At 54.5% G+C, this 24055-nt stretch overlaps 1 protein-coding gene across 8 annotated transcripts in view; it reads left to right on the forward strand.

Moving 5' to 3' along the window:
- Positions 1-24055, forward strand: part of RIN3 (Ras and Rab interactor 3) — a 113859-nt gene that overhangs the window by 77040 nt on the left and 12764 nt on the right. For 4 of the 8 annotated variants that reach the window (XM_059687982.1, XM_059688003.1, XM_059688031.1 and 1 more), the window contains exons 6-7: positions 5045-6601; positions 8552-8860. In XM_059687982.1, the coding sequence (XP_059543965.1) occupies positions 5045-6601; positions 8552-8860 (1866 nt within the window). Of the gene's footprint in view, positions 1-866; positions 1139-1646; positions 1793-5044; positions 6602-8551; positions 8861-24055 lie in introns of those variants that run through there. The other 4 variants (XM_059688023.1, XM_059688048.1, XM_059688013.1 and 1 more) reach the window with 4 other exon arrangements.

Here is a 24055-nt window from a genome sequence, read left to right on the forward strand (position 1 = left end):
ATCCATGCTATCACAAATGGCAAGATTTCATTCCTTTTTTATGACTGAGTGATATTCCGTTGTACAGATGTACCAAAACTTCTTGATCTGCTCGTCCGTCTATTGATGGGCACTTGGGTCGCTTCCAAATATTGGCTGTTGTAAATAATGTTGCAGTGAACATCGGGGTGCGTATCTTCTTTCCAATTCGTGTCTTGGGTTTCTTCTGAGATATTCCTGAAGTGGATCCTCTGGGTCAGTTCCGTTTTTAATTTTGTGAGGATCCTGCATATTGTTTTCCGCAGTGGCCACGCCGCTCTGCGTGGAATTAGTTCATGAGGTGCGTGTGTTTCCCATCCCTGCGGTGAGCAGTGTTCTTTTTCTGGCCTTCTACTCACTTTTCACGCAATGAGGGGAATGTAATAAATATCCAAACAGTTGCACAAGCCCTGCTGTTCAGGCGCGGGTGATGCTGTTTGTTTGCTTGAAAGGGAGCTATTGGTTTGCAGGCTCAGCACCGCACGATAGCCCAGGACACTCGCTCGTGAGCTGACGTAAGAAACTCTGAGCTTGGGCTGGGAAAAGCCACCATTTGAAAGGGCAGGCCAGGCGGTAAAGGAATAATCTTGAGGCTACACAACTAACACTGGGAGCCATTTAGCACTTACCTGTATGCGGTTGATCCTAAGTGCAAAGGAATCTGGAGAAAGCGGTGGTAACTGCGAGTTAGACTTGCCGGCGTTCTCTGACGTGTCTGCGGTATGTTTCATAGGTTTAAAATATGTTTAGAAAAGGCATAGGTTCTGTAGCTCTTCCGGGATGGCATGGAACTTGCTTTTTCCTTTATAGCACGTATGAGAATTTTCCTAGTTATTGAAAACTCATTGAACACTCAAGTTGGAATGACTGTGCAACCGCCCGTCTTTGGGGTTGGGACGCCACGGACATATTTCTTCTCTGAACCCCTGGACTTTGGAGCGGCTTCCCTGGCATCTGGAATACTTTGCTGCATTTACTCATGCCCTCTCTGCCCTGCCATGCCCGGGCTCCCCAAGAAGGAAACCTTTGTCACCTTTGTCCCCAGGGCCTACAGCCCAGCACCTGGCCTGGCCCCAGCCCCCCGCCCCCAAGGGTTATAGGAGTGGACACCTGGCAAGAGGTATCTCCATATAAGGCAGGGGAGGCCAAGGGCCAGCCAAAAGTCCCTCAGTCCAAGGGCAGCACAGAGGCAGTGGAGGCAGGGCCCTGAGCCAAGGCCTGGCATTTTGCCACTAGACGCAGATGCCACAGCTTTGCCAACCACTAGCTTGCATGCCCGTGTTCCGCTTTTCCTCTGGCCTCGATGTTCTGCAGGCTGCAAAGAAAGTGACCTACTTCCTTTTTTTTTTTTTTAGCATAAAACCCTGCACTGCCACTGCAATTCCTTAACAGACGTCCAGCCCCCAAACAGCAGCCCCTCAGTTCTCAGCTCCCCCACCCCTCAGAGTGGCATTGGCTCTGCCCTGCCGGGGTGCGGCCAGCAAGCTCTCTTAGGAGCAGGGGAGCAGTGCCTAGTCCCCCAGGCTCTGGGCCCATTTCCCTGAACCCCAATGTTTGCTCCATGCCTTCCAGAACCCAAATCCGGGCTGTAGGAAACGTGTGTCGTTTTGTTTTTTTAATCTGTGCAGGATGGACCCACCTTGCTCTCCTGAGACAGGCCGCCCAGCTGTTGGCCGCCCCACCTGTGGAGCTCCATGGCCCTCCTCGGTGCCTCCCTCCTCTCGTTTTCTCGTCTCTTCATTCTCTTGCCTTAAGACATCTTCCTATGGTTCAGGTCATCCCCCCTTCCCCATCAGAACTTACCTTGCCTATATCCCACACCTCAAAGCCCCTCTTCTCCCCTCTGGCTAAGCTAATCCACTGTGCAAGCTAAAGGGCTGAGCTCCTGCTCTGTGCCAAGCACCGCCTTGGTGCTGGAAATACTCAGATGGATGAAGCGTTGTGGCTGCCTTCTGGAAGCTCAGAGTCGGGGGAGGGGTGGGGGAGTCTGACAAAATCAGAGAATACAGCCCAGTGATGGCCACTTCAGTCAGAGTGTGTGCCAAGGCTGGGAGCATGCAGAGTGTGGGTCAGGATGACTTCACCCAACAGGGAGCCAGTTTGCAAAGCTCTGTGCACATCACAGCCGTTGGCACAGAGCTTTGACCCTAGTCTTGAGGGATGAGGGAGAGTTGGCCAGGTGGCGAGGGTGGGAAAAGCATCCAGGCAGAGTGAACAGCATCAGCCAAGACTGAAGGTGGGCAGCCCAGGAAGAAGTGGCAGAGAATGGGGTCAAGACTCGGCCGGTGGTGCTGGAAAAGGTGTACAGAGCCCAGCCAGTGTGGCTCAGTGGTTGGGCATTGACCCATGAACCAAGAGGTCACTGGTTCGATTCCCAGTCAGGGCACATGCCCGGGTTGCGGGCTTGATCCCCAGTAGGCAGCTGATCGGTGGTGTTTCTCTCGATGTTTTTTATCTCTCTATTTCTCTCACTTCCTCTCTCTCTAAAAATCAATAAAAATAAATTTTAAAAAGAAAAGGTGTACAGATTCAGATCCCACAGGCCTTGAGTGCCAGGCTAAAGGGCTGGCAGTGATTCTGAACAAACAGCCTACTATATGCCCAGCGTAGTGCCACAGGGGGAGAATGGATTGGGGGGGGCAGACTATGGCCATGATCTAGGTGAGAAATAATGGGGGTGCCCAGGCATGGGTGGGCAGTTCTGTTTATGGTCTGCCCCATGGCATCCACCTTCACCCAAAGGAGGGGCTTATGGGAGCTTGGAGGTGAGCATCAGGGGCCTCCACTCACGTAGGGGGGCTGCTGTCCAGTTCACCTCTGAGTCAGGCTGGCTGCCTGCCCAGGAAAACTTCCAAGGAGGCAGCTTTGCTGGGGCTGTGCAGACAGGGCACGGTCTTCCACTGCTCACTCCCCGAGGCCAGAATTGCTGTGTGCTCGGTGCCAGGCACCCAGGAGAGTGGGTGAGTCATGGAGATGTCAGGAGCTGCCTCCCAAAGTTACATGCAAAGGCCTAGGCAGCGTGAAGAACAGCTCGCTTAGGTGGTGTTGGTGGTGGGGAGGGCGCACCCCGGAGACACCTCCTCCCCCCCAGCACTGTCCTCAGATAGTGGCTGTGATGTGCACAGAGCTTTGCAAACTGGACAGAGTCCCACGAAGGCTTGTCACCCTTGCTACCGTGGAGACAGCTGGCCACAGCACTCGGGCTACCAGACACGGGGTCTCTGCCCAGGACGGAGCTGCATCCTGAGGCCCGGGGTCCTCCTGGTCACGGCCACGCCTCAGAGGGGATGCGCAGGCTCACGCATCTCAGGCACACGCACTGCCCTCAGCCTTTGTGTGATACCCACTTTCTTTCGGTGTCAGGAGCCCGTCGGGTGCTTACCACATCCCCAGTTCTGAGGTGCACGCCACCCCTCACTCACGCTGGCCGAGCAGCTGAGATGGGAAGTGTCGCAAGTTCCCAAGAAGGGAGGCCACACAGCACAGCAGCTGGGCTCACAGGCCTCAGACCTGCAGACCGGTCCCACACCCCAGCGCCTTCTCTCACCAGCCCGGTGACCGTGGCTGGTTCTTTTTTTTTCTTCTAAATATATTTTTATTGATTTCAGAGAGGAAGGGAGAGGGAGAAAGAGCAACATCAATGATGAGAGAGAATCATTGGTCGGCTGCCTCCTGCACGCCCCACACTGGGGATTGAGCTCAGGCATGTGCCCTAACCAGGAATCGAACTGTGACCTCCTGGTTCATAGGTCGACGCTCAACCATTGAGTCACACCAGCCCAGCTGGCTGTGGGCGGGTTCTTGACTCTCTCTGGGTCTCTTCTCCTCACGTGTAATGCGGGATGGATCAGGACTTACACCGAAGGTCTGGGGTCAGGATCGGTGAGAGAGGATCCGGGTAGAGCCAGTGGCCCTCACCACCAGGACTCAGGGTGGTCTGCCCTGTGACTGCTGGATGTTATTTTTGGTGGTTTTCTTCCTGATGGATCGTTCCCAGAAGTAAGGGGCTCCAGGGGATGTCCAGAGGCCTGGCCCATCTTTAACAAGGGAGTCCGCACTCTGAATCTCTAACATTAACAGGTAGACCCAGACCTGGGCCCCCTGGTCCAGGAGGAGCTGCCTGGGGCTCAGAGTGGCTGCAGGCCGACTGAATTGTTCTCAATCACCGTGCCTCTGCCCTTCGTGGAGGGCCCTGAGCTTCCATCAGAGTCTCCACGGGGCTTGGGACCCAGAAGTCAAGAACTCTGAGCTCGGTGACCCCCAATGCTCTTCAGTTTGGATGTCCCACGCTCCTCCCCAGAACACGCCTGGCGCTGACCAGCTACGCCCGGGTAGGGACAGGTGTGCCCTAGTGGCCACAGCCGTGGGCTGCGTCCTGAGGGCTAGGTCAGGAGATAGGCACGGGCCGGAACCCCACCCAGCAGGGCGGGAGCCCCGTTTGCTGACACCCCTCCCTCGGGGGATGGGCCGCTTCCTAGTGAGCATCCAGACCGACCAGACCAGGCGTTTTGCAGTGGCAGGTGCTCCCCACTCGGAAGGTCAGGCCTGAACTCACCAGCCACAGTCCATAGGTGTGTTCTCCCCACATGGAACAGGCCCCACGCAGCCACCCCCATTCTAGAGGTGACTAGACGGGGGCCTAGAAAGACCCAGCCACCTGCCCCGGAGTCCCCGGCCGGCCAGCTGCAGGAACTCTGGCTGTGGGCCCCTGCGTCCCCACACGGCCTGTCCCGGGGTCACGGTGCCCTCCATGGTGGGCCCTCACACGCCAGGGACGGAGCTGACGCTGCCCCTGTCACAGGGCGCCTGGCCCCACCCCAGCACCGCAGGGGAGGATCTCGCGGGGCTTCCCCTCTAGAGGCAGGAAGTGGTGGGAGAGGTTTGAAACAGTCCAAGAGGGGAAAACAACCCAGGGAGCAGAGAAGCAAACGCGGTACGGCCCTCCCAGCCCTCCCGTGCCCCGTCCCCACCCCACCCAGGGGCCCGGCTCCGGGACTGACCGCCTCTTCTCCTCTTGTTTCCACAGGCTTCTGGGACTCCTCGCTGAACCCCCGGCGAGCAGCTGGCAGCCCAGCAGAACCCCCAAGAGACCCAGCCCCCAGGGCGCCCCCAGCCTCCAGCCTCAGGTCCGCCTCCCATCAGGGAAACTGCGCGTGTGAAATTGAGCTCTCGGTAGGAAATGACCGCCTGTGGTTTGTGAACCCTATCTTCATCGAGGACTGTGGCAGCGCCCTGCCTGCCAACCTGTCACCCCTGAGAAGCTGCGCCCCTGGCCCGTTGCCTCCCACCTCTGACTCTACCTCACCCGCCTCCCGGTGGGCCCCTCGCCGCCCGGCGCCCCCGCCCCCAGCACCTCCTCTCCACCCCCTCAGTCCTGCCCGGCCTCTTCCACCCCCTGCCCCAGCCCCGGCCTGTCCTTTGCCCAGTTCTCCCTCATCTCCAGATGCCCTTCCTCCTGCATCCCCAGCATCTGTCCCCCACCTGGCACCCCACGCCCTAGGCCCCCCGGACTATCCAAGCCAGCTACCCATGACAGCCTGTGAGAGGCCCCCGTGCCCCCCCACAGGCCTGGGCCCCCTCAGGGAGGAAGAGATGAAGCCAGGGGCGGCCCCCAGCCCCTTGCAGCAGGCCCCCGCCCCTCCAGGGCCAGGGAAGAAAGGCGCCCCTGCTGCTCCTCCCCGACGCCGCCTCTCTGAGAAGGTCTCCCTGGAGGACCCGAACGTGGAGAAGATGGACAGGAGCACAACCGCACAGTGGGACCAGCCGGGTCTTTCCCGGACACCCCCACTCGACCTGCCTCCCCAGGGGACCTCAGACAGCCCTGGGGACAGGCCTCAGAGGACCACAGAGCAAGGACAGGAAGTAGTGGCCCAAGCCAGCCAGCTGGGCATCCTGCCAGAGTCGGCAAGGAAGAGCCGGCAACCCCCAGTCCCTCCTCCTAGGAAGAAGCGGATTTCCCGGCAACTGGCCTCCGTCCTCCCGAGCCCCCTGGAGAGCGCCGAGCTCTCCACAGACGGGGCAGCCCCTGAGAAACCCGCCCCTGGCCCACACGAAGAAGCCCCGCGCCCTGCCTCCCAAGCTGGGACCCAGAGCCCAGAAGCCCAGGCCAGCGCCTGGCGCCAGAGCGCCCCAGAGTTCAAAGGCTCCCTGGCCTCCCTCTCAGACAGTACGGGGGTGCACACCCCGGCCACCGATCAAGACTCGTACTCGACCAGCAGCACGGAGGAGGAGCCGGAGCAGTTCAGCAGCCCCAACGTGAAGAAGAAGCCGTCCATGATCCTGGGCAAGGCGCGGCACCGCCTGAGCCTCGCCAGCTTCACCAGCGTCTTCCAGGCCTTCCTCTCCAGTGACCGCAAGCTGTACAAGAAGGTGGTGGAGCTGGCCCAGGACAAGGCCTCGTACTTCGGCAACCTGGTGCAGGACTACAAAGTGTACAGCCTGGAGATGATGGCGCGCCAGGCCTCCAGCACCGAGATGCTGCAGGAGATCCGCACCATGATGACCCAGCTCAAGAGCTACCTGCTGCAGAGCACCGAGCTCAAGGCGCTGGGGGACCACACGCAGTACTCCGAGGAGGAGCTGGGTCAGTCCGGGCGGGGGCTGGGAGTGGGCGGGAGGGAGGGATCATCCCAGATAATCCACCGTCCCCACCCCTCTCCTCCCCAACTAACTGAACTAATCCCTCTGCTGTTCTGCCTCGTGCTTCCCAGCTCTGCTCATGCGCCCACATCAGAGGCTGGGCAGGACCCCAGGATGCTCCTGGTTTTATTAGGGGGACGGTCACAAGGAGTGATTAGAGGCCAAAGGAGTACGAACCTGTGACTGCTGAGGGCCAGAGGCGGTCACTGCAGGGGATGTGGCGGCTCTCGGGGATGAAGGAACCCGGAGGGCTGGGCTGAAGCCCTCTCTCATTTTGCCGATGAGGAAACAATAGCTGAGACCCTTCCCCCCGGGGACAGGGTAAAGCCAAAAAGACTTCCCAAGAATATTTCTCTACGGTCACCCAGGGCAGCTTGACATGGGCCTGGTGTCAGGTGGACATGGGTTCAGATCTTTGGTCAGCCCCCAGCCAGCTGTGTGGCCCACACCATCAGAGCGTGAGTTGGTCCGTCTGTAGAGTGGGGATATTGGCAGGTGGGTTGCAGAGCTGCTGTGAGAGAAAACCTGGCTGGCTCCCATTCTACTGGATCAGTGGTTCTCAACCTTCTGGCCCTTTAAATACAGTTCCTCATGTTGTGACCCAACCATAAAATTATTTTCGTGGCTACTTCATAACTGTAATGTTGCTACTGTTATGAATCGTCATGTAAATATCTGATAGGCAGGATGGTCTTAGGCGACCCCTGTGAAAGGGTCGTTCGACCGCCAAAGGGGTCGCGACCCACAGGTTGAGAACCGCTGTACTAGATGATCAGGGTGCCCCTTGGATAAGATGACATTTGGGCAGTGAAGGAATAAGCCATGTGGAGTGACTTCTCCATGCAAAAGGAATAGCAGGTGGAAGGCTCTGAGGCAGGAGCAGGCATGGCAGGTGGCAGAGCAGCAAGGAGACCATTGTGGCTGGAGAGGCATCCGCAGGGGAGTGAGCAAGGTGCTGAGTGAGAGAGGTCCCAGGGACAGATCACTCGGGCCTTGAAAGGCACAGGGAAGGCTGTGGTTTGTATTGTCCATGAGATGGAGCCGTTGGAGGGTTCTCAGCACAGTAATGTCATGGTCAAACATGCCATAACGGGATGGCGCTGGCTTCTGTGTTGAGAATGGACTGTCAGGGGTCAGAGCAAGAGGCTACCAGCGTAACTCAGGCAACAGATGATGGTAGCTCAAGTCAAGGTCAAACCTTGGTGGTGGTGAGAAGTCAGGTTCTGGATATACTAGATTCTTGAGACTGAAGACGAGTGGACTTGGGGATTGAAAGAGAGAATCAAGAATAAGTCCACCAGCCCTAACTGGTTTGGCTCAGTGGATAGAGCGTCGGCCTGCGGACTCAAGGGTCCCAGTTTCGATTCCAGTGAAGGGCATGTACCTTGGTTGCGGGCACATCCCCAGTAGGGAATGTGCAGGAGGCAGCTGATCGATGTTTCTCTCTCATCGATGTTTCTAACTCTCTATCCCTCTCCCTTCCTCTCTGTAAAAAATCAATAAAATATATTTAAAAAAGAATAAGTCCACCAAGCATTTGCTAGGTACCTGGGACCTCCAAGTACAGCTACACAGGTTGTACACTGTACAACTCCCATGTGAGCAGTGCCCTCCAAAGCTGTGTACTGCGGGCAGCCCTGTGGGAGTTTAATCTGTGCCGGGCCCTGTGAAAGGCATTAGGATGCAGTGTAGCAGTCGGAGGGCTCCGCGTGTGGCTTTCTGTGGCATGCACTTCACGGTCTCCTGTGTCAGAACGGCGGTTTTACCTGCTGGGGCTGTGAGTATGTTTTCCAGGGATCAGAAGATGGGCCTGGCCACACTGTTGGGCGACAAGGCCTGGGGCCAGGATCCCTGCCCCTGGGGTCCTCACCCTACTACTCTGTCCCACCCACAGAAGCGATTGTGGAGTCCGCCTTGTACAAGTGTGTGCTGAAGCCCCTGAAAGAAGCCATCAACTCGTGCCTTCATGAGATCCACAGCAAGGACGGCTCCCTGCAGCAGCTCAAGGAGAACCAGCTGGTGGTCCTGGCCACCACCACCACCGACCTGGGCGTGACCACCAGCGTGCCCGAGGTGCCCATGATGGAGAAGATCCTGCAGAAGTTCAGCAGCATGCACAAGGCCTACTCGCCCGAGAAGAAGATCTCCATCCTGCTCAAGACCTGCAAGCTCATCTACGACTCCATGGCCCTCGGCAACCCAGGTAGGCGGCCGGCCGGCCAGCAGGGCCTGGGCTGGGGCTCCCAGGGCTGCGATATTGTGTAGGTCTGCGACTCCTCCCCCACCAACGCCTCCAGTGCCTCTGGAAGGCACTGGAGAAGCCTTTACGGACTCAGAGGCCTGCTGGGGCAGACCTGGGCATGGTGGGGATGCAGTTCCTGAGCACCTTGCAGGGTTGCCTGGGTACCAGGAGGAGGGCCACGGTCGACTGGAGGCAGGCAGGGAGGCCAGCCCAGGCTGTGCTTTTGTGTGAATTACGAAAAGGTGCTGTATTAGCTTTCTAGGGCTGCTGTGACAAAGTACCACAAGCTGGATGGCTGCAGCAACAGAAGTTTATTCCCTCGCAGTTCTAGAGGCAGGAAGTTTGAGACCCAGGTGTCCGTAGGGCCATGCTCCCGGCGAAGGCTCCAGGGAAGGCTGTGTTCCAGGCCTCGCTCCCAGCCTCTGCTAGTTCTTGGCTTGTGGCAGCATCACTCCCATCTTCACATGGCATTTCGCCTGTGAGCATGCCTGTGTCCAGATGTCCCCATCGGTCATATTGGATTGGGGACCCACCCTGCTGCAGTACGACCTCATCTTAACTAATTCTATCTGCAACAACCCCATTCCCAAGTCAGGCCACATTCTGAGGGACTGAGGGTTATGATGTCAACACAGGGCCCTGGCCAGTTTGGCTCAGTGGATAGAGCATTGGTCCTCTGAATGAAGAGTCTTGGGTTCGATTCTGGTCAAGGGCACGTACCTTGGTTGCAGGCTTGATCCCCAGCCTCGGTCAGGGCTCATGGGAAAAAAAGATGTCATCGTATGAGTTTGGGAGGGACACAATTCACCCCATAGCGGCCACCTGATCAGCATGTATTCTTGTTCATGGGTCAGGTAGGCTGAGCGTGGCTGGGCTGGCTCCTGGGTCTGTGGTCAGAGAGGTTGTTTGGAGGCCGACTGGTCTAGGATGGCCCTGCTCAGATGCTGGGTGGTTGATTGGCTGGTCTGGCACGGGAGTGACTAGGCCACGCATTTCTCATGCTCCGGCAGGTTAGCCCGGGCTTGTGCCCATGGCCATAGGCGGTCCAAGAGAACAAGCAAAGCCTGTGAGGCTCTCAGGGCCTGAGCCTGGACTGGCATGATGCCACTCGGAAATATTTCATCGATGTGTTTAGTCACAAGACCAGCCCAGCCCTTCTTAATGGGAAGAGCTGCAGTCAGGAGCCTCAAGGGATGCAGATGTGGGGAAGGGAGTCAGTGGGTCATTTATAACCGGTTTCTCACGGCACCCCTACAGGGGAGAAGCACAGGGCCCGCATCAGGGAGCGCGCCGTAGTGAGCAGGCGCTGGCTGGACCTGGTCCCCCAGTCACCCCGTCAGCGGATGCCCTGCAGCAAGCAGCCCGGGTAACCGTCACTGGCAACATGGCCATGGGGAGTAGAAGGACTGTCACCTCTTCCTGATATCACTTAGGCCTGTGTGACCTTGAACGAGTTAACCCCTTAAGGCCCAGTTTCCTCACCTGGGGAAGCCGTTTTACAAATAGGGGAACTACGACTCCTGAGGCCTCAGAAGCCACACTCGCTCCCTGGTGATGCAGAAACAACAGATGTTCAGTGTGGACCACTGAGCATAGCTCCCAGCAGGCCCAGCCAATGGTGGCGATTTCAGGAGGAGGATTCTCCCCTTCTCCCTGGGAGGAGGGCAGGCCAGTCTGGCCAAAGGCCCACAGAAAATATGGTCCGTATGTGACTGGGGGGTGGAGCATGGTCCACTCACTCTAGAAAAGCTCCCTTCAGAGACCTTCCCTTTGGAACTTCTAATCTGGAGAATCTCCCCCCCCCCCACCCCCCCGGCCATGCTGGGGCTCAGGGCAAAGTCAGGGCCAAGACTGTCAGAGCGACTGCTTTGGGCCTGCAAAGGGCAATTCTATTCTCAGCGAGTCCCCGTTCACTCAGAAAGCTTGGGCGTCCTGGAATTCTTTTAAACACACAATCTCTCGACTAACTTCAAACACAATGATTTTACTGACAGTGAATTCACTTAGTGAAAACCAGAGAGCAGGGCATGGGGGAGGAATGGCTGCTTTTGAGAGAAGAAAGAAAGGCCTGCCTTTCTTTTTGTGAGAGGGCCTGCCTGGCACAGCGTGTGGGAGAGCAGAGCAGCGGGGCACTCAGGGTCCCCCGCCCTCGCGAAGACAGGCTGGGAGCTCCCCTGAGCCAGAAGCCAGCCCCAGTGGGAGTCTCTGAGCCTAGACATTCAGGCGGGGGGCCTGGCTCCATGGAAAGACTCCCCGCCAGGACCAGGTGGGTCCTGGGTGAGCACTGGACAGCGAGTCCTGCAGCTCCCAGTCTCACCCCTGCCCTGAGCAGGCCGAGGCTGCCCCGTCCCCTGGGAGCAAGCAGGTTCTGCTAAGAGCAGGGTCTTTGGGGTTCAAAGCTGGTTTGAACCCCAGCTTTGGTGCAGAAGGCAGGAGAGCATATAGAAAACACCTGGATGGCTTGGCCCCCAGGAGGTACTCACCTTCCGGAATCTTGATCTTCTCACTTACACAATGGGACTGAGGACGTCTCTCTCAGTGCTATTTTGAGGATCAGATGCAACCAAGTATGTGTGTGTGTCCGATGGACGTGAGGATGCAGGAATGGCTGCCTCCTCACCGTGTTCCCCAGAACGTGGAGGCTGAACCCGCTCAGTGGTTTCCAAACTGGGTTCCAGGAGGCACCCCCCGGGGCCACCAAAGGGGCACAGGCAAGTGGGGCCCTCCCTGGCTTCACCTGGATCATCCTGCCTGTCCCTGTTTCACACATGGGGTTCCACGTGGGATTCTGTGTGAAAGAACCAGTTCTGCTGCGAAATCTTTTTGGCTTTTTAAAAACCTTTCATTTGGAAATAATGTCAGACTTCAGAAACGTCAACAAGAGTGCATTCCCATGGAAATATCCACATATCGTCTGGGGATGGGCACTGTCCCGTTTGCTTTGTCATTTATGCTATCTCTGTGCACCTTTCATTTTCTTTCTGAATCGCCTGAGAGTAAGTCACAGACATCTTGGCTGTTTACCCCTAAGTACTTTTCTAAGAATAGGGAAATTCTCCCACGTAACCACAGCGAAGTTGTCTGCTTTGCAAATTTGCATTGGCACTATTTTTAGCTGAGCCGCCATCTGTATTCCTGGTTGGCGCTTGAGCTGCCAAGGTCCCCGTTAGCATTTCCTCCCCCAGCTCAGCATCCAGGGTCGCGCATCATGTTTAGTCTTCGTCATGGGGACCTCTCCACAGCCCTTCTTCGTCCTGGATGACACTGGTATTTTTAAGGAATAGAAGTGTCCTTCCCCATCCCCCACCTTTTTTTTTTTTTTTTTACTTTTTTTAGTATTTATGTTGAATTTACTCCTGGGCCACACGTTTCCGTTTCTTTAGTTTCTTCTGGGATGTTTTTCCTCCTGTGCAGCCTCCTCTGCTGGTTCAGGAACCGTCTTCCCTTTTCAGTAGGATCACCTCCATGTGCCGGGGAGGGCTCTTGTCGGGGTTCACCTGCCCAGGAGCTCTGTAAGGTTCTGTGCTGCAGCTTGGGAGCTTTGTTCACCTGGATGGGCTCAGAGACCAGAGAGTCTACATCGAAACCCCTCAGTCCGCACTCTGAAGCATGTGCAGCGAAAATTCAGCTCTTTTGGGGGCCCCGACGCTGTGTCCGGCCCCACTGCTTGGCCTGGGCACACTGCCAGCTCCACCATGGTAATGACGGAGTGGCACCCACTGCTTCCGTAAGGTGACCTCCTTCGGATACATGGTGGCTTTTCGGCAACGCACATCCTCGATGGCCTGGGGCCGTGGTCGGCAAACTGCGGCTCGCGAGCCACATGCGGCTTTTTGGCCCCTTGAGTGTGGCTCTTCCTAAGCCTTAGGAGCACCCTAATTAAGTTAATAACAATGTACCTACCTCTATAGTTTAAGTTTAAAAAATTTGGCTCTCAAAAGGAATTTCAATCGTTGTACTGTTGATATTTGGCTCTGTTGACTAATGAGTTTGCCGACCACTGGCCTGGGCCGTTTCACAGGTGTTCTTAAAGGGAACACAGAGATTTGAGCCTCTTGGTTTGCATGATTCTGTGGGGTTTTCTGGGTCAGGTGGAGAGTGAACCATTTTCAGGGGTCATCTCGGGCTGCTTTCGGAAAGAGGAAGACCAGTTTTTCTTTTTAATTAAAGTTCCCCATTTTGTCTTTGTCAGACGTTTCCTCGTGACCAGAGAGAGGCTGTCCATTTTCAGCCAGACCCCCACTGACTCTTTAATCCTCCTGACTTGGACATTCAGCACCTTAGGACCAGGCCCTTGACCCCGAGCATCTAATCCACACCTCCCTCCCGCCAGACGCTCCCAGCGCCTGGCTGCCCAAAATGGTCCCGCACCAGCAGCCCTGCATAGAGGCCCTGGAGCTGTTGGCCAGTGACCCCATGGAAGGCAGAATGCCAGCATGGGTCCTGCCTGCCTCCACCCCTGGCACATTCAGAGTGATCAGCCCTTCCTTCCCACCCTCCCTCCCACCCCACCCGCCTGCTCCAGCCCCTCCATCTCCAGGGAAGAAGCTGGCAGAGTAATCTGTGGTCCAGCTTGAGACAAAGATAAATATAGGGCCTGGCTGTTGACGAGACCTGTTGGAACAGTGGGCAGAGGGTTAAACCTGGAGGCACAATGCCAGGGCTGACCAGCAGACCCTGAACGGCGGATAAATGATTACTCTGACACATGATTTCTGTGAAAGAGAGGGCTAAGGGACAGCCTGGCTAAAGGAACCAGACAGCCTCCTTCTCCTGCCTCTTCAGGCTTTTATTATAACAGCAGTTTGGGATAAAGTTTATCTTTTAGATATAATCAGATGGATAAGTAATCTTGGGAGGACACATGTGTCTGCAGTTTCCTTTAAGCAAGGACACCTAAAGATTAAGCATAAAGATTCCGGTAAACACCCGAGAGTCTGCAGGTGCACAGACTTGTTTGGAAAGGTCAAGGAACAATTAGGGGTAGCCGCCTTTGGCCAAATTCCCTAAGTCGGAATTTCCTCCTTACAAACTCTCCAACTGAGTTTCCTGTGCTCCCCGCCAGCACAAGGCCTGAGGTCACTGGCCAGGCCATCTTTTCTAGAAACATAGTTGGTATTTATGCCCAGGATACAGATGGACCAGGATTCAAACCGAGCATGTTCTCACTCTGAAACACGTGTGCTTTTATTGCTATGCTGAGCAGCCAGCCTAGGAACAGATTTCAAGGTTCCTGATTCCTGACCAAGAGCTTCCTCCACCATTGCAGCAAGTGAGGGGCCCGAGTCAGGCAGAGGGGGTAGTTCAAGGACATAAAGGCTCTGGATAAACATGGCCTCCATCCTCAGCCAGGAGCAGCCCAGCTTCTTGTGGGTGTCACGTGGCTCAGTGAGACCAGGTGGGACGTCTAGAATCATGTACCCGTTAATTTGACAAAGAAGTGATTCCCACCTCTTCAGTGTCTAAGACCAGATAGCTGGCCTGCTATTCGGGAGGCAAAGATTCAAGCCAAAGAACTCCTCTCTAAGATGGGAGGGGGAGAAAGGTAGGAGGAATGCAGTGTTTGCAAGTGTGGGATTCTTTCTTTTCTTTTCTTTTCTTTTCTTTTCTTTTCTTTTCTTTTCTTTTCTTTTCTTTTCTTTTCTTTTCTTTTCTTTTCTTTTCTTTTCTTTTCTTTCTTTCTTTCTTTCTTTCTTTCTTTCTTTCTTTCTTTCTTTTTTGTTGTTGTTGTTGTTGCTAATCCTCATTAGAGGATATCTTTTCCAGTGCTTTTCAGAGAGTGGAAGGGAGGGAGGGAAAGGGAAAGAGAGAAAGAGAGAAATATCCATGTGCGAGAGACCTGGATGTGCTCAATGATCAGAGAATCTACATCTGGGATATCTTTTCCTTCTGTGCAACCTCCTCTGCTGGCTTAGGAACCATCTGCCATCTCTGAGCATACTTAATTTCTTTTCTGAATCATAGGAGAGTAAGTCACATACATCTTGGCTCTTTACCCCTAAGTACTGTTCCAAGAATAGGGAAAAGTACTCACCAGGGGCAGGGAGCTAACCTGCAACCCAGGTACATGCCCTTGACCGTGAATCAAACCCATGAGCCTTTGGTGCGTGGGCCAGCGCTCTAACCAGTTAGCAACACTGGCCAGGGCCGTGGGATTCTTTAGAAAAGAATACAAAGAACCTTCTTCTAACATAGATAAAGGGCAGGAAATATCCCAGAGGGCAGTGAAAACCGGCTGCCTTCTTCTGTCCCTTCAGCAGTCTGTCTCAACACCCTAGACTTCAGGGAATGGAACCCGGCTTCTGACCCTGGGGGACAGGGTACCCAACAGCCAGGTGGTTGACTATGGGAGCCCAAGGGGTGGTCTTGGAGTCCCAAAGTCCCTCAGGCCCTTTGCCCTCCACCTCCCTGGCAGAGACCACACAGGGAGCTCAGAATCTGCAACTCTTCAGAGTGGGACAGAGGCTGGGGGTTGGGAGGGGGAAGGAACCTCGATGGAGACCCTAAGACAGTGATGGCGAACCTATGACACACGTGTTAGAGGTGACATGCGAACTCATTTTTTTGGTTGATTTTTCTTTGTTAAATGGCATTTAAATATATAAAATCAATATCAAAAATATAAATCTTTGTTTTACTATGGTTGCAAATATCAAAAAATTTCTATATGTGACACGGCACAGAGTTAAGTTCGGGTTTTTCAAAATGCTGACACGCCGAGCTCCAAAGGTTCGCCATCACTGCTCTAAGAGCATGAAGCGACAGGCCTGTGACATTGACTGGGGTGGAGAGGACGGAGAGAGGTCAGGCTGTGGCTGTTTTTAAATCTGTGTTGAAAAAAATCAAAACTGATTTCTGATGACAAAAGTCACTCATGTTTGTTGTAGGAAGAAAGATGAGTATTTTGATGGATTTCTTGGTGGTGTTTTAGAAATAGATACAGATAGGGAAGTAGATAGGTAAGTAGGTAAGGAGGCACTTGTGGCTGTAACAGAAACACCCTGCAATCTCTAACTTGAGGGAAGTTTATTTCTCAGTCATGAAGTCCAGTCGAATGGAGGATGGTTAGGGGTGGGGGCATGGGCTCTGCTCCATAGAGTCACTCAGGGAGCCAGACCCAGGGAGGCTTTCTAAGTGCTCCTGGACATTGACATCCAGGAGAGAGAGACGCACAGGCCTGGTAGTGAAGCACAAGCTTGCTTTAAGACCCCACAACAGAAGTGGGGTTCAGACCCTCTAAGACAGAGGTTCTCAACCTGTGGGTCGCGACCCCTTTGGCGGTCGAACGACCCTTTCACAGGGGTCGCCTAAGACCATCCTGCATATCAGATATTTACATGACGATTCATAACAGTAGCAACATTACAGTTATGAAGTAACAACGACAATAATTTTGTGGTTGGGTCACAACATGAGGAACTGTATTTAAAGGGTCAGAAGGTTGAGAACCACTGCTCTAAGATGTCATGTTCTGAGGATTATTAGACACTAGAGGCCTCATGCACGAAAATTCATGCAAGAGTAGGCTTTCCTTCCCCCGGCTGCCGGCACCGGCTTCCCTCCGGCACCCAGGACCCAGGCTTCCCTCCTCCGGCTGCCCGCAGACACCCGGGACCCAGGCTGGCTTCCCTCTGGCCCCGGCTTTGTCAGGAAGGACGTCCAGAAGGACGTCTGGTCTAATTAGCAAATTACCCTTTTATTATTAGACATGTTACCCTCCTGTCTTGCCTAATAACCATGTCTGACATTCCTCACATGCCAGTAACCCAGCAGGTAATCACTTCCCACCTGTCTCCTTGAACCCTCACAACCAACCACGAGTTGTGGACACTCTTGCCCTCCTCATTTTAGAGCCGAGGAAACTGAGGCTCAGCGAGCTGAGGCAGCATGCTCAGGGTCCTGCCTGGGCAGGTGAGTGGCAGACCTAGAACTTGGATCCAGGTGCTGTGCTGAGCTGCTGCATTCTCCTACCTGTCCAGGGTGTCCGAGGTCAGAGGTGACCTCAGAGGAGATGGGCTCACGTCATGGGTGGCCTCAGGGCCTCCCAGGCAGGCAGGGACTTTTGGCTTCAGGTCTCTGAGCCCACACCTACTCGGCTGGCGGGCTTGCGGGCTGAGCTCTCCAAAGAGGAACCCTGGGAGCTGGAGTGATTTCTTCGGGGATGTGGCGTTGCTCAAAGCAGAACTGAGACCGAAGCCGCACCTGCACGCAGTGCAAACAGCCGGACAGGACAGCTTTGGGGGCTCCGTGGGGGTGAGGGACAGCTTCCCATCTCAGTCAGTCAGCCAGAGGAGCCACCGTCTGTATAAAACACCCCTAACAGAAGGCTCCCGCTGCCCGAGTAACGGTACAGCCTCCTGCTCTAGAGGCTGCCTGCTTCCTGCCAGCCTACGTTTTCATCAAATACTAGTAGGTCCATTTATCCAGCAGCTTAACAGACATGCATGGATGGTACAGATATTGACAGCAAAACAGTCCCTGTCTTTAGGATGGTCACAATTCAGGCAGAAAAACAGCACCAAACTAACGACATCCATGCAGAGAGATAAACGCGATTCATTCACGTATCAAATATACTTATTCAACACCTACTACAGGCACTGGCGAGGCGTTTCATATCAACAGTAAGCACCAGAAAGTCCCTGCCCGCACAGACCTTCCATTCCAGTGGGGAGAGGCAGGTGCGCAACACGGAAACAAACACCAAACACATCCTCGGATGCTGGAACACGCTACCTGGGGAAACCAGGAGGGGTCCAGGCAGTGCTGAAGGAGTTTGCTGCCTGGGGTGGGAGGTTGGGGTGGGGGTAAGGGCCTCTCTGATTCATTAACACAAATATCAGTGTATAATATTTGGTTTTGCATTCATTCCGTTTATTTCCGAGGCATGCGGCCCACTGGCCTTGAGTTTGACGTGCTTGACCTAGTTGGTGGGCATGGGGTCTTTGGCAAGACTTCCTAGAGAAAGGACGCGGCTGTAGGGGGGAACCGTGGAGGAGGGAAGGGCCAAAGCGGGTCCCTGCTGAGAGTCTTCTGCTGCCCCAGGATGGTCGCATCAGTCAGAGGCCAGTCAACAAATTGGGGGACCAGGGGGGGCGGGCAGTTATAAGATGGCAGACCCTTCCTCTAGATCGGGGGTCTGCACACTACGCCCCGCAGGCCCGCTCTGGCCCGCCACCTGGAACGGTCACATCCACTCGTTTACGCAGTGTCTGCGGCTGCGTTGGTTACAATGGCTGAGCTGAAGAGTCAGGGTAGAAACCATGTGGCCCGTGGAACTAAAATACTTACTATCTGGCCCTTTACAGCAAAAACACACACACACAATTGCCAACTCCTAGAAGAGAAATCCTTCTTTCAATCTAGCCACTCATCTGATGCTCACAAGGGCCCGAGTAACAGACTGAGTGAGTTTTATTATTATGCCCATTTTTCAGATGAGAAAACTGAGGCTCAGCATGCGTGGCCCCAGATGGCTCAGCTAGTTAAGTGGCAGAGTTGGGGGCCTGTTAACCCGGTGTGCCTCCGTGTGCGTGAGCCAGGTGAGCAGGCTTCAGCCCGTTTTCATCAGACTCTCCTCCTCTGACATCTCCCAGCCAGTGAAACACCACAAGGCTCGAACCAGCTCTTTGAAATGTGATCGGCTCCCCCGTACCTACAGGTGGGAAGCAGACATCATTGGGAAATGCAGGCTGCAGCCCAGCGGGGCTTCCGGAGGCGCAGTTAGAGGGGCGAGATATCTGATTCATGAAAGACAGATTCCCATCACAGGAGGGCTTTTTGCATCTGTGCCCCGGCACCCCAGGGCACTCGCTGCCTGGGGCCCCACCATGCACAGGGCTGAGACTGGGCCTGGGCTCCTGGCCTCACCGGAAGGAGAGAGCAGCCGTGACCACCCCTGGGCGTTCAGCGGGAGCTGGTGCCTGTAAAGGTTGCTTGAAGTTTGTGTTTATCTGCAAACAGCTCTCAGGGCCCAGAGCCCATGGGGCCGTTCCTCACGCTCACGGGGCAGAGAGGCCAGATTCTAGGCCCAGCTCCACCTCTGGCCAGCTGTGGGGCTTGGAGCAAATGTCTCGCATCTCTGAGCCTCAGTTTCCTCACAGTGAGGTCGGACTTGATGGACCCAGGACCATGATGTGTTAAGTCAGCTCGTGCCAGCCCAGGAGAGCTACTTGTGTACGTCTCTGTGCCCTCCTCGTCCATGTGGGTAGAAGCTGAAATGGAGCACTGTGGAGATATTGACGCTGTGGAAATTGGTAAACTCTACAAATCCGAACTCTTTTTTCTTCAGAGAACCAGCCGTGAAGCATTTCCCAGCACACCCCTGTCTAATGCCCATAGCAGATCCCAGTATCTTTGTCCATGGCCCCAGCCCTGGGCAGGACAGAGCAGTGACCCGTGTGAACACACGCGGGCCTCAGTTCAGCCCACTGCCCGGGTCCTATGTCCCAGGCTCTGTGGTAGTGACTGGATGCTGAGGCAGAGGCTCAGAGTGGTTAAGCAACTTGGGAGCGGGAGCCACCCAGCTGTGCTTGAGGGTGTGGGAGGGGACGAGAAATCAGTAAGGGAAGGGTAGGAAGGGTGCCCCGGGCACAGGGAATGGTGCATGTGAAGGCACAGAGGCATAAAAGTGCCCGTGGAGGTCAGAGACTGGCCCACAATTCAACCCAGTGGAGTGCTGTGTGGGGGTGATGGAGGCGGAATGTCATTCTGAGTTGGAAGTTGCAAAGCAGAGTGTAGAGTAAGCGCCGGGAGCTGAGGCAGTCCAGGAGGGCTTCGTGGAGGAGGTGGAACTTGAAGCTACGTGTTGACGTAGCAGGAACATGGGATTGTGCGTGTAATAAAGCTAGATTCAAGTCTTGGTTCACCACCTCCTAGCCATGTGACCTTAGACCAGAAGCTTAACTTCTCTGGGACTCACTTTCCTCATCTGTGAAGTCGGCATAATGACTCTAACACAGCTCAGAGTTGGTTTAGTTCACTGGTATAATGAGTTTGTAAAATACGCATTGCGTCTTCAAAGACACGCACACATGCTGGTGCTGTGTGGGAGACGGAGGCGCGGCCTTTGGAAGGAAAGGCGAGGGCTTGCCAGGTGGGTGAGTGGCGAAAACCAAGGGGCAGGAATGCAGGTGACTTGCTCTGAGGCCATCGACTAGGCCATGTGGCTGGAGGAGAGGAGGGTCAGTCACGTGGGACGGGTGTCTGTGGGCCGATTGCAGAAGGCCTTGAACGTCAGGGTAAGAGATCTGGACTTGATTTCCTAAGCAGTGGGGAGCCATTGATGGTTCTTGTGAAGAGACGTAGCATGATCGGAGCTGTAACTCGAGATGAGTTGGTAGACAGAGTAGATCATAGGACAGAGAGCCTGCTGGGGGGCAGCCTTAGAGAGTGGGGCTGGGGAAAGCAAAGGGTGAGCACAGCAGGCAGGCAGGAGGAAGACACCGCTGGCCACACGGGAGAGAGGGTCCCAGACGAAAAGGGGGACTCCCAGGCCTTGCATCTCAGCACTTGGGGGGGGGGGATGGGTCCCTTGATGGAAACGGGAGGCCTCAGTAAGGGCTGGTTTACAGGAAAAGATGATGCACACCCTGGCTTGGCCCCCGATGGGGAAGGACTCGTGGAGTCTCTGTAAAGGCTTATCTGAGTTGGTGCGACGTCACCAGCTCTGAGGCCTTGCTGGGAGCTCAGCAGTCATTCATCACCCATTCATTCATTCATTCATTCACCCATTCATTCCTCCAGCACCGTGCCATGCCCAGCACTGTGCCATGCTCTGTGCACTAGGGCAATAGAGAGTTGCTCATGGGTAGGTGGAGGGACAGATGCAGGAGTCCCCTGCAGCAGGTGGCTGACTACACCGTGGGGGGAATCGGAGATGTGCCCCAAAGCCTGCCTCTGATGCACCGGGTCAGCCAAGATTCTCAAGAAGAGAAGAAAGAGAAAGGGGCAAAGGATTCTCCAATCCCACAGAGCACAGAGCCACAGTCTGGAGGGCTTCCTCTCCCCACCCCCACCCCCACCCCCACCCCCATCTAAGTCCTCAAACCTGGGCCCAAGTTGGACCACCTTTTGGCTGAAAGTCACTGTCCCTCCAGCAGGGTTTCCCATCTTGGCACTGGAGACAGTTGGGGGCTGAGTAATTCTGTATGGCGGGGGGCTGTCCTTGCACCGTAAGATGTGTGGCAGCATCCCTGGCCTCGATGCCAGGGAGACCATCACTCTAGTGGTGACAACCAAAAGAGCGACTCCAGATATTGCCACACAGCCCCTCGGGGTAAGTCCCCCTGCTGGAGAACCACGGCTCAAAAGCAAATGACATTCCTGACTGTATCCCTCGGTGAGTTTTTCATAGAACACCCCAGAAGACGATGTTCTTGGAGCCGGAGTAGAAATTCCGTCAGCCCAAATCCACACGTGAGCGCCAGTGAATTCCAAAGGCACAGGCAGGCTTTGCCTCACATTTCTGCTGCCTGACTCTCCTTGTTCCTAACTCCTAACTCAATCAGGAAACGAGTCTCCTGGATGCCGGGATTCTCATCATTCCATTATCGCCATGAAAAATAACCTCCGGCACAGAACAGCCTTTCCCTGGGAACCGATCGGTCGTGTCCCGGCTCCTAGAGGTTTATGGGAAGGCTTTCTCCCGCCCGGGCCGATTCTGCGCCTGGAGGGCGCGGGAGCCTTGGAACCAATCTTCAGAGAGCCTCGCTGCACCGAGCTGCATCGCGAATGTTCTTTAGCGGGTGCTTCCCAGGGAGCAGGGTGGGAGCCCTCCGTGGAAAGCGGCCCATGGGATTCTCACCAAAACCCCCTGGGATATCATGTTCTCTGTGTCAGTTCACCGGTGACTGGAAACGCAGGCTCAGAGACGTAAAGCCGTGAGCCCAAGGTCGCACAGCTAGGTAGCGGTGTGCTGGGACTCGCTGCGGGTCTGCCTGCCTCTGCTGGTCAGAGCTGTGTTACCAGCCCCTTCAGCCTGTTCATTTTACAGGCAGGAAAACTGGGGCCACCGGAGAAAACGAAACATGGGTGTCGGTAAGAGCTCACCTTTCCATGGCACTTTACGGGTTCCAAATCACATCCGTATTATTTTCCTCATTTTGTCCTCTTGAAAACCTGAAAGACCATCGGGGCCGGTGTTGCTGGCCCCATGTTGCAGATGTAAAAACGGAGTGTGGCCAGGAAAAAAGAAGAAAAAAAACCTGAGCGTGGCCAGGAAGGCAGGCCACAGGCACACCTCTCTCTGGAAAGCAAACCAGGATGAGTGGAACTATGGAGACACCCGTGCCCACGCAGAGCCCACTGAGGTGGGGCTGGTTTGTGCTTCTCGGGGTGCGATCCCCAGAGGGGCTGGGATATTCAACACTGAGCTCCTGTCTTTTTTTGAAAGAAACTCCGTACCCATTAGTAGTCTCTCCCCATCTCCTCCGCCCCCCAGTGCCTGGCAACCACTAGTCTGCTTCTGTCTCCCTGGATTTGCTGATCCTGGACATTTCATATGAATGGAATCATACAAATACGTGCAACACATGGTCTTCGGGGATTGCTCCTTTCGCGTAGCATAATGATTTCAAGGCTCATCGGTGTCAGAGCATGTACCAGTAGTGTGTTCTTTTTATGGCCAGCGGGTGTCCCATTGTCTGGATCGACCACATTTTGTCTGTTCGCTTACCAGCCGATAAATATTTTTGCTGTTTTCTGCCTTTGGGCTTTTATGAATGATGTTGCTATGACCGTGTGAGTGCAAGTCTGTGTGTGAACATTTCTCTCGGGTGTGTAACCGGGAGTGGAATTACTGGGTCAAATGTTAAGATGAGTAATCGTTTAATTCAGTATTTAAAAAAATAAAAATTAGTGCACAAAAATCTGCGATGAACAAATCATCAACTTTTTTAAGCAAAGGCAGGGCGTTGTCTGTTTTGTGGCCCGTGTGACTGTACAACAGGAACAGTCATTTCCAATCAGCTGGTGACTTCCTGGGCTCCTGTGAGTTTGTGGGGGCTGACAATGGCATGCAAGAAGATGTTTAACCAGGGTTTGATATGCAGTCGTGTTTTTTCATTAACTTCTTCCACTTGGGTTCAAAATACGAGGGGATGTTTTGGTAAGTAGCTGTAGGAGCACGCATGTTCCTGTTGCCACAGGCCCACTGTGACCCAATAAAGCACTGACCGCTGACACGGTTTCACTTAATTCTCAAATCTCCACCTCGTTCTCCAACCTCTCTGCCCAGATTAGAGGAGGGCAGGAACGTCCCCGGGTTTGCAGCTACTGAATGGGAGAGCTGGGATTTGAACCTGGGCCTGCGGCCAGAGGCCTGCCTCTACACCACTCGCTGTCCCTCTCACGACTTCATAAGGTGTGTGGCCAAGGGAGAGTCACTTAAGCTCTCTGAGCCTCAGTCTCTTCTTCAGGAAGGTGGGCAAAATACCCACTCTGTGTGATTGCTGTGAGAAATGATGTGCGCATGCACAGTCAACTGGGAAATTTGCTTTCCTCCCAGGAGGTGCGTGCCTTGAGGCAACGAAATGAATCACTAATTGAAACCTGTCCTCACGTGTGCCATGGGAACCCACCAACCATGTCCCCCTAAAGCAGCGGTTCTCAACCTGTGGGTCGCGACCCCATTGGGGGTCGAACGAACGACCCTTTCACAGGGGTCGCCTAAGACCATCGGAAAACACATATATAATTACATATTGTTTTTGTGATTAATCACGATGCTTTAATTATGTTCAACTTGTAACAATGACAATACATCCTGCATATCAGATATTTACATTACGATTCATAACAGTAGCAAAATTACAGTTGTGAGTAGCAACGAAAATAATTTTATGGTTAGGGGTCACCACAACATGAGGAACTGTGTTAACGGGTCACGGCATTAGGAAGGTGGAGAACCACTGCCCTAAATGAAGCCACATGTGAACATTTCATTTTTGTCCTCAGGCTTAGAAAAATAACTTAGTTTCCCTGCCCCCCTAACCGCCCCCCCCCCCCCAAGAAACAGGTGTATTTTCTCAGGGACACTGAGAAGAATGTAGCTGATTGTGTTTCCCTTTTCACTTTGGCCACCAGGAAACTCAAAAGCCAGGTTGGTGGCTCCAAAGGAGCAGTTGTGTGACTTCTTGCTTCTGCGTGTCTTTGCTT

The sequence above is a fragment of the Myotis daubentonii genome, chromosome 1 (assembly GCF_963259705.1).
Source record: "Myotis daubentonii chromosome 1, mMyoDau2.1, whole genome shotgun sequence".
Classification (NCBI taxonomy): domain Eukaryota; kingdom Metazoa; phylum Chordata; class Mammalia; order Chiroptera; family Vespertilionidae; genus Myotis; species Myotis daubentonii.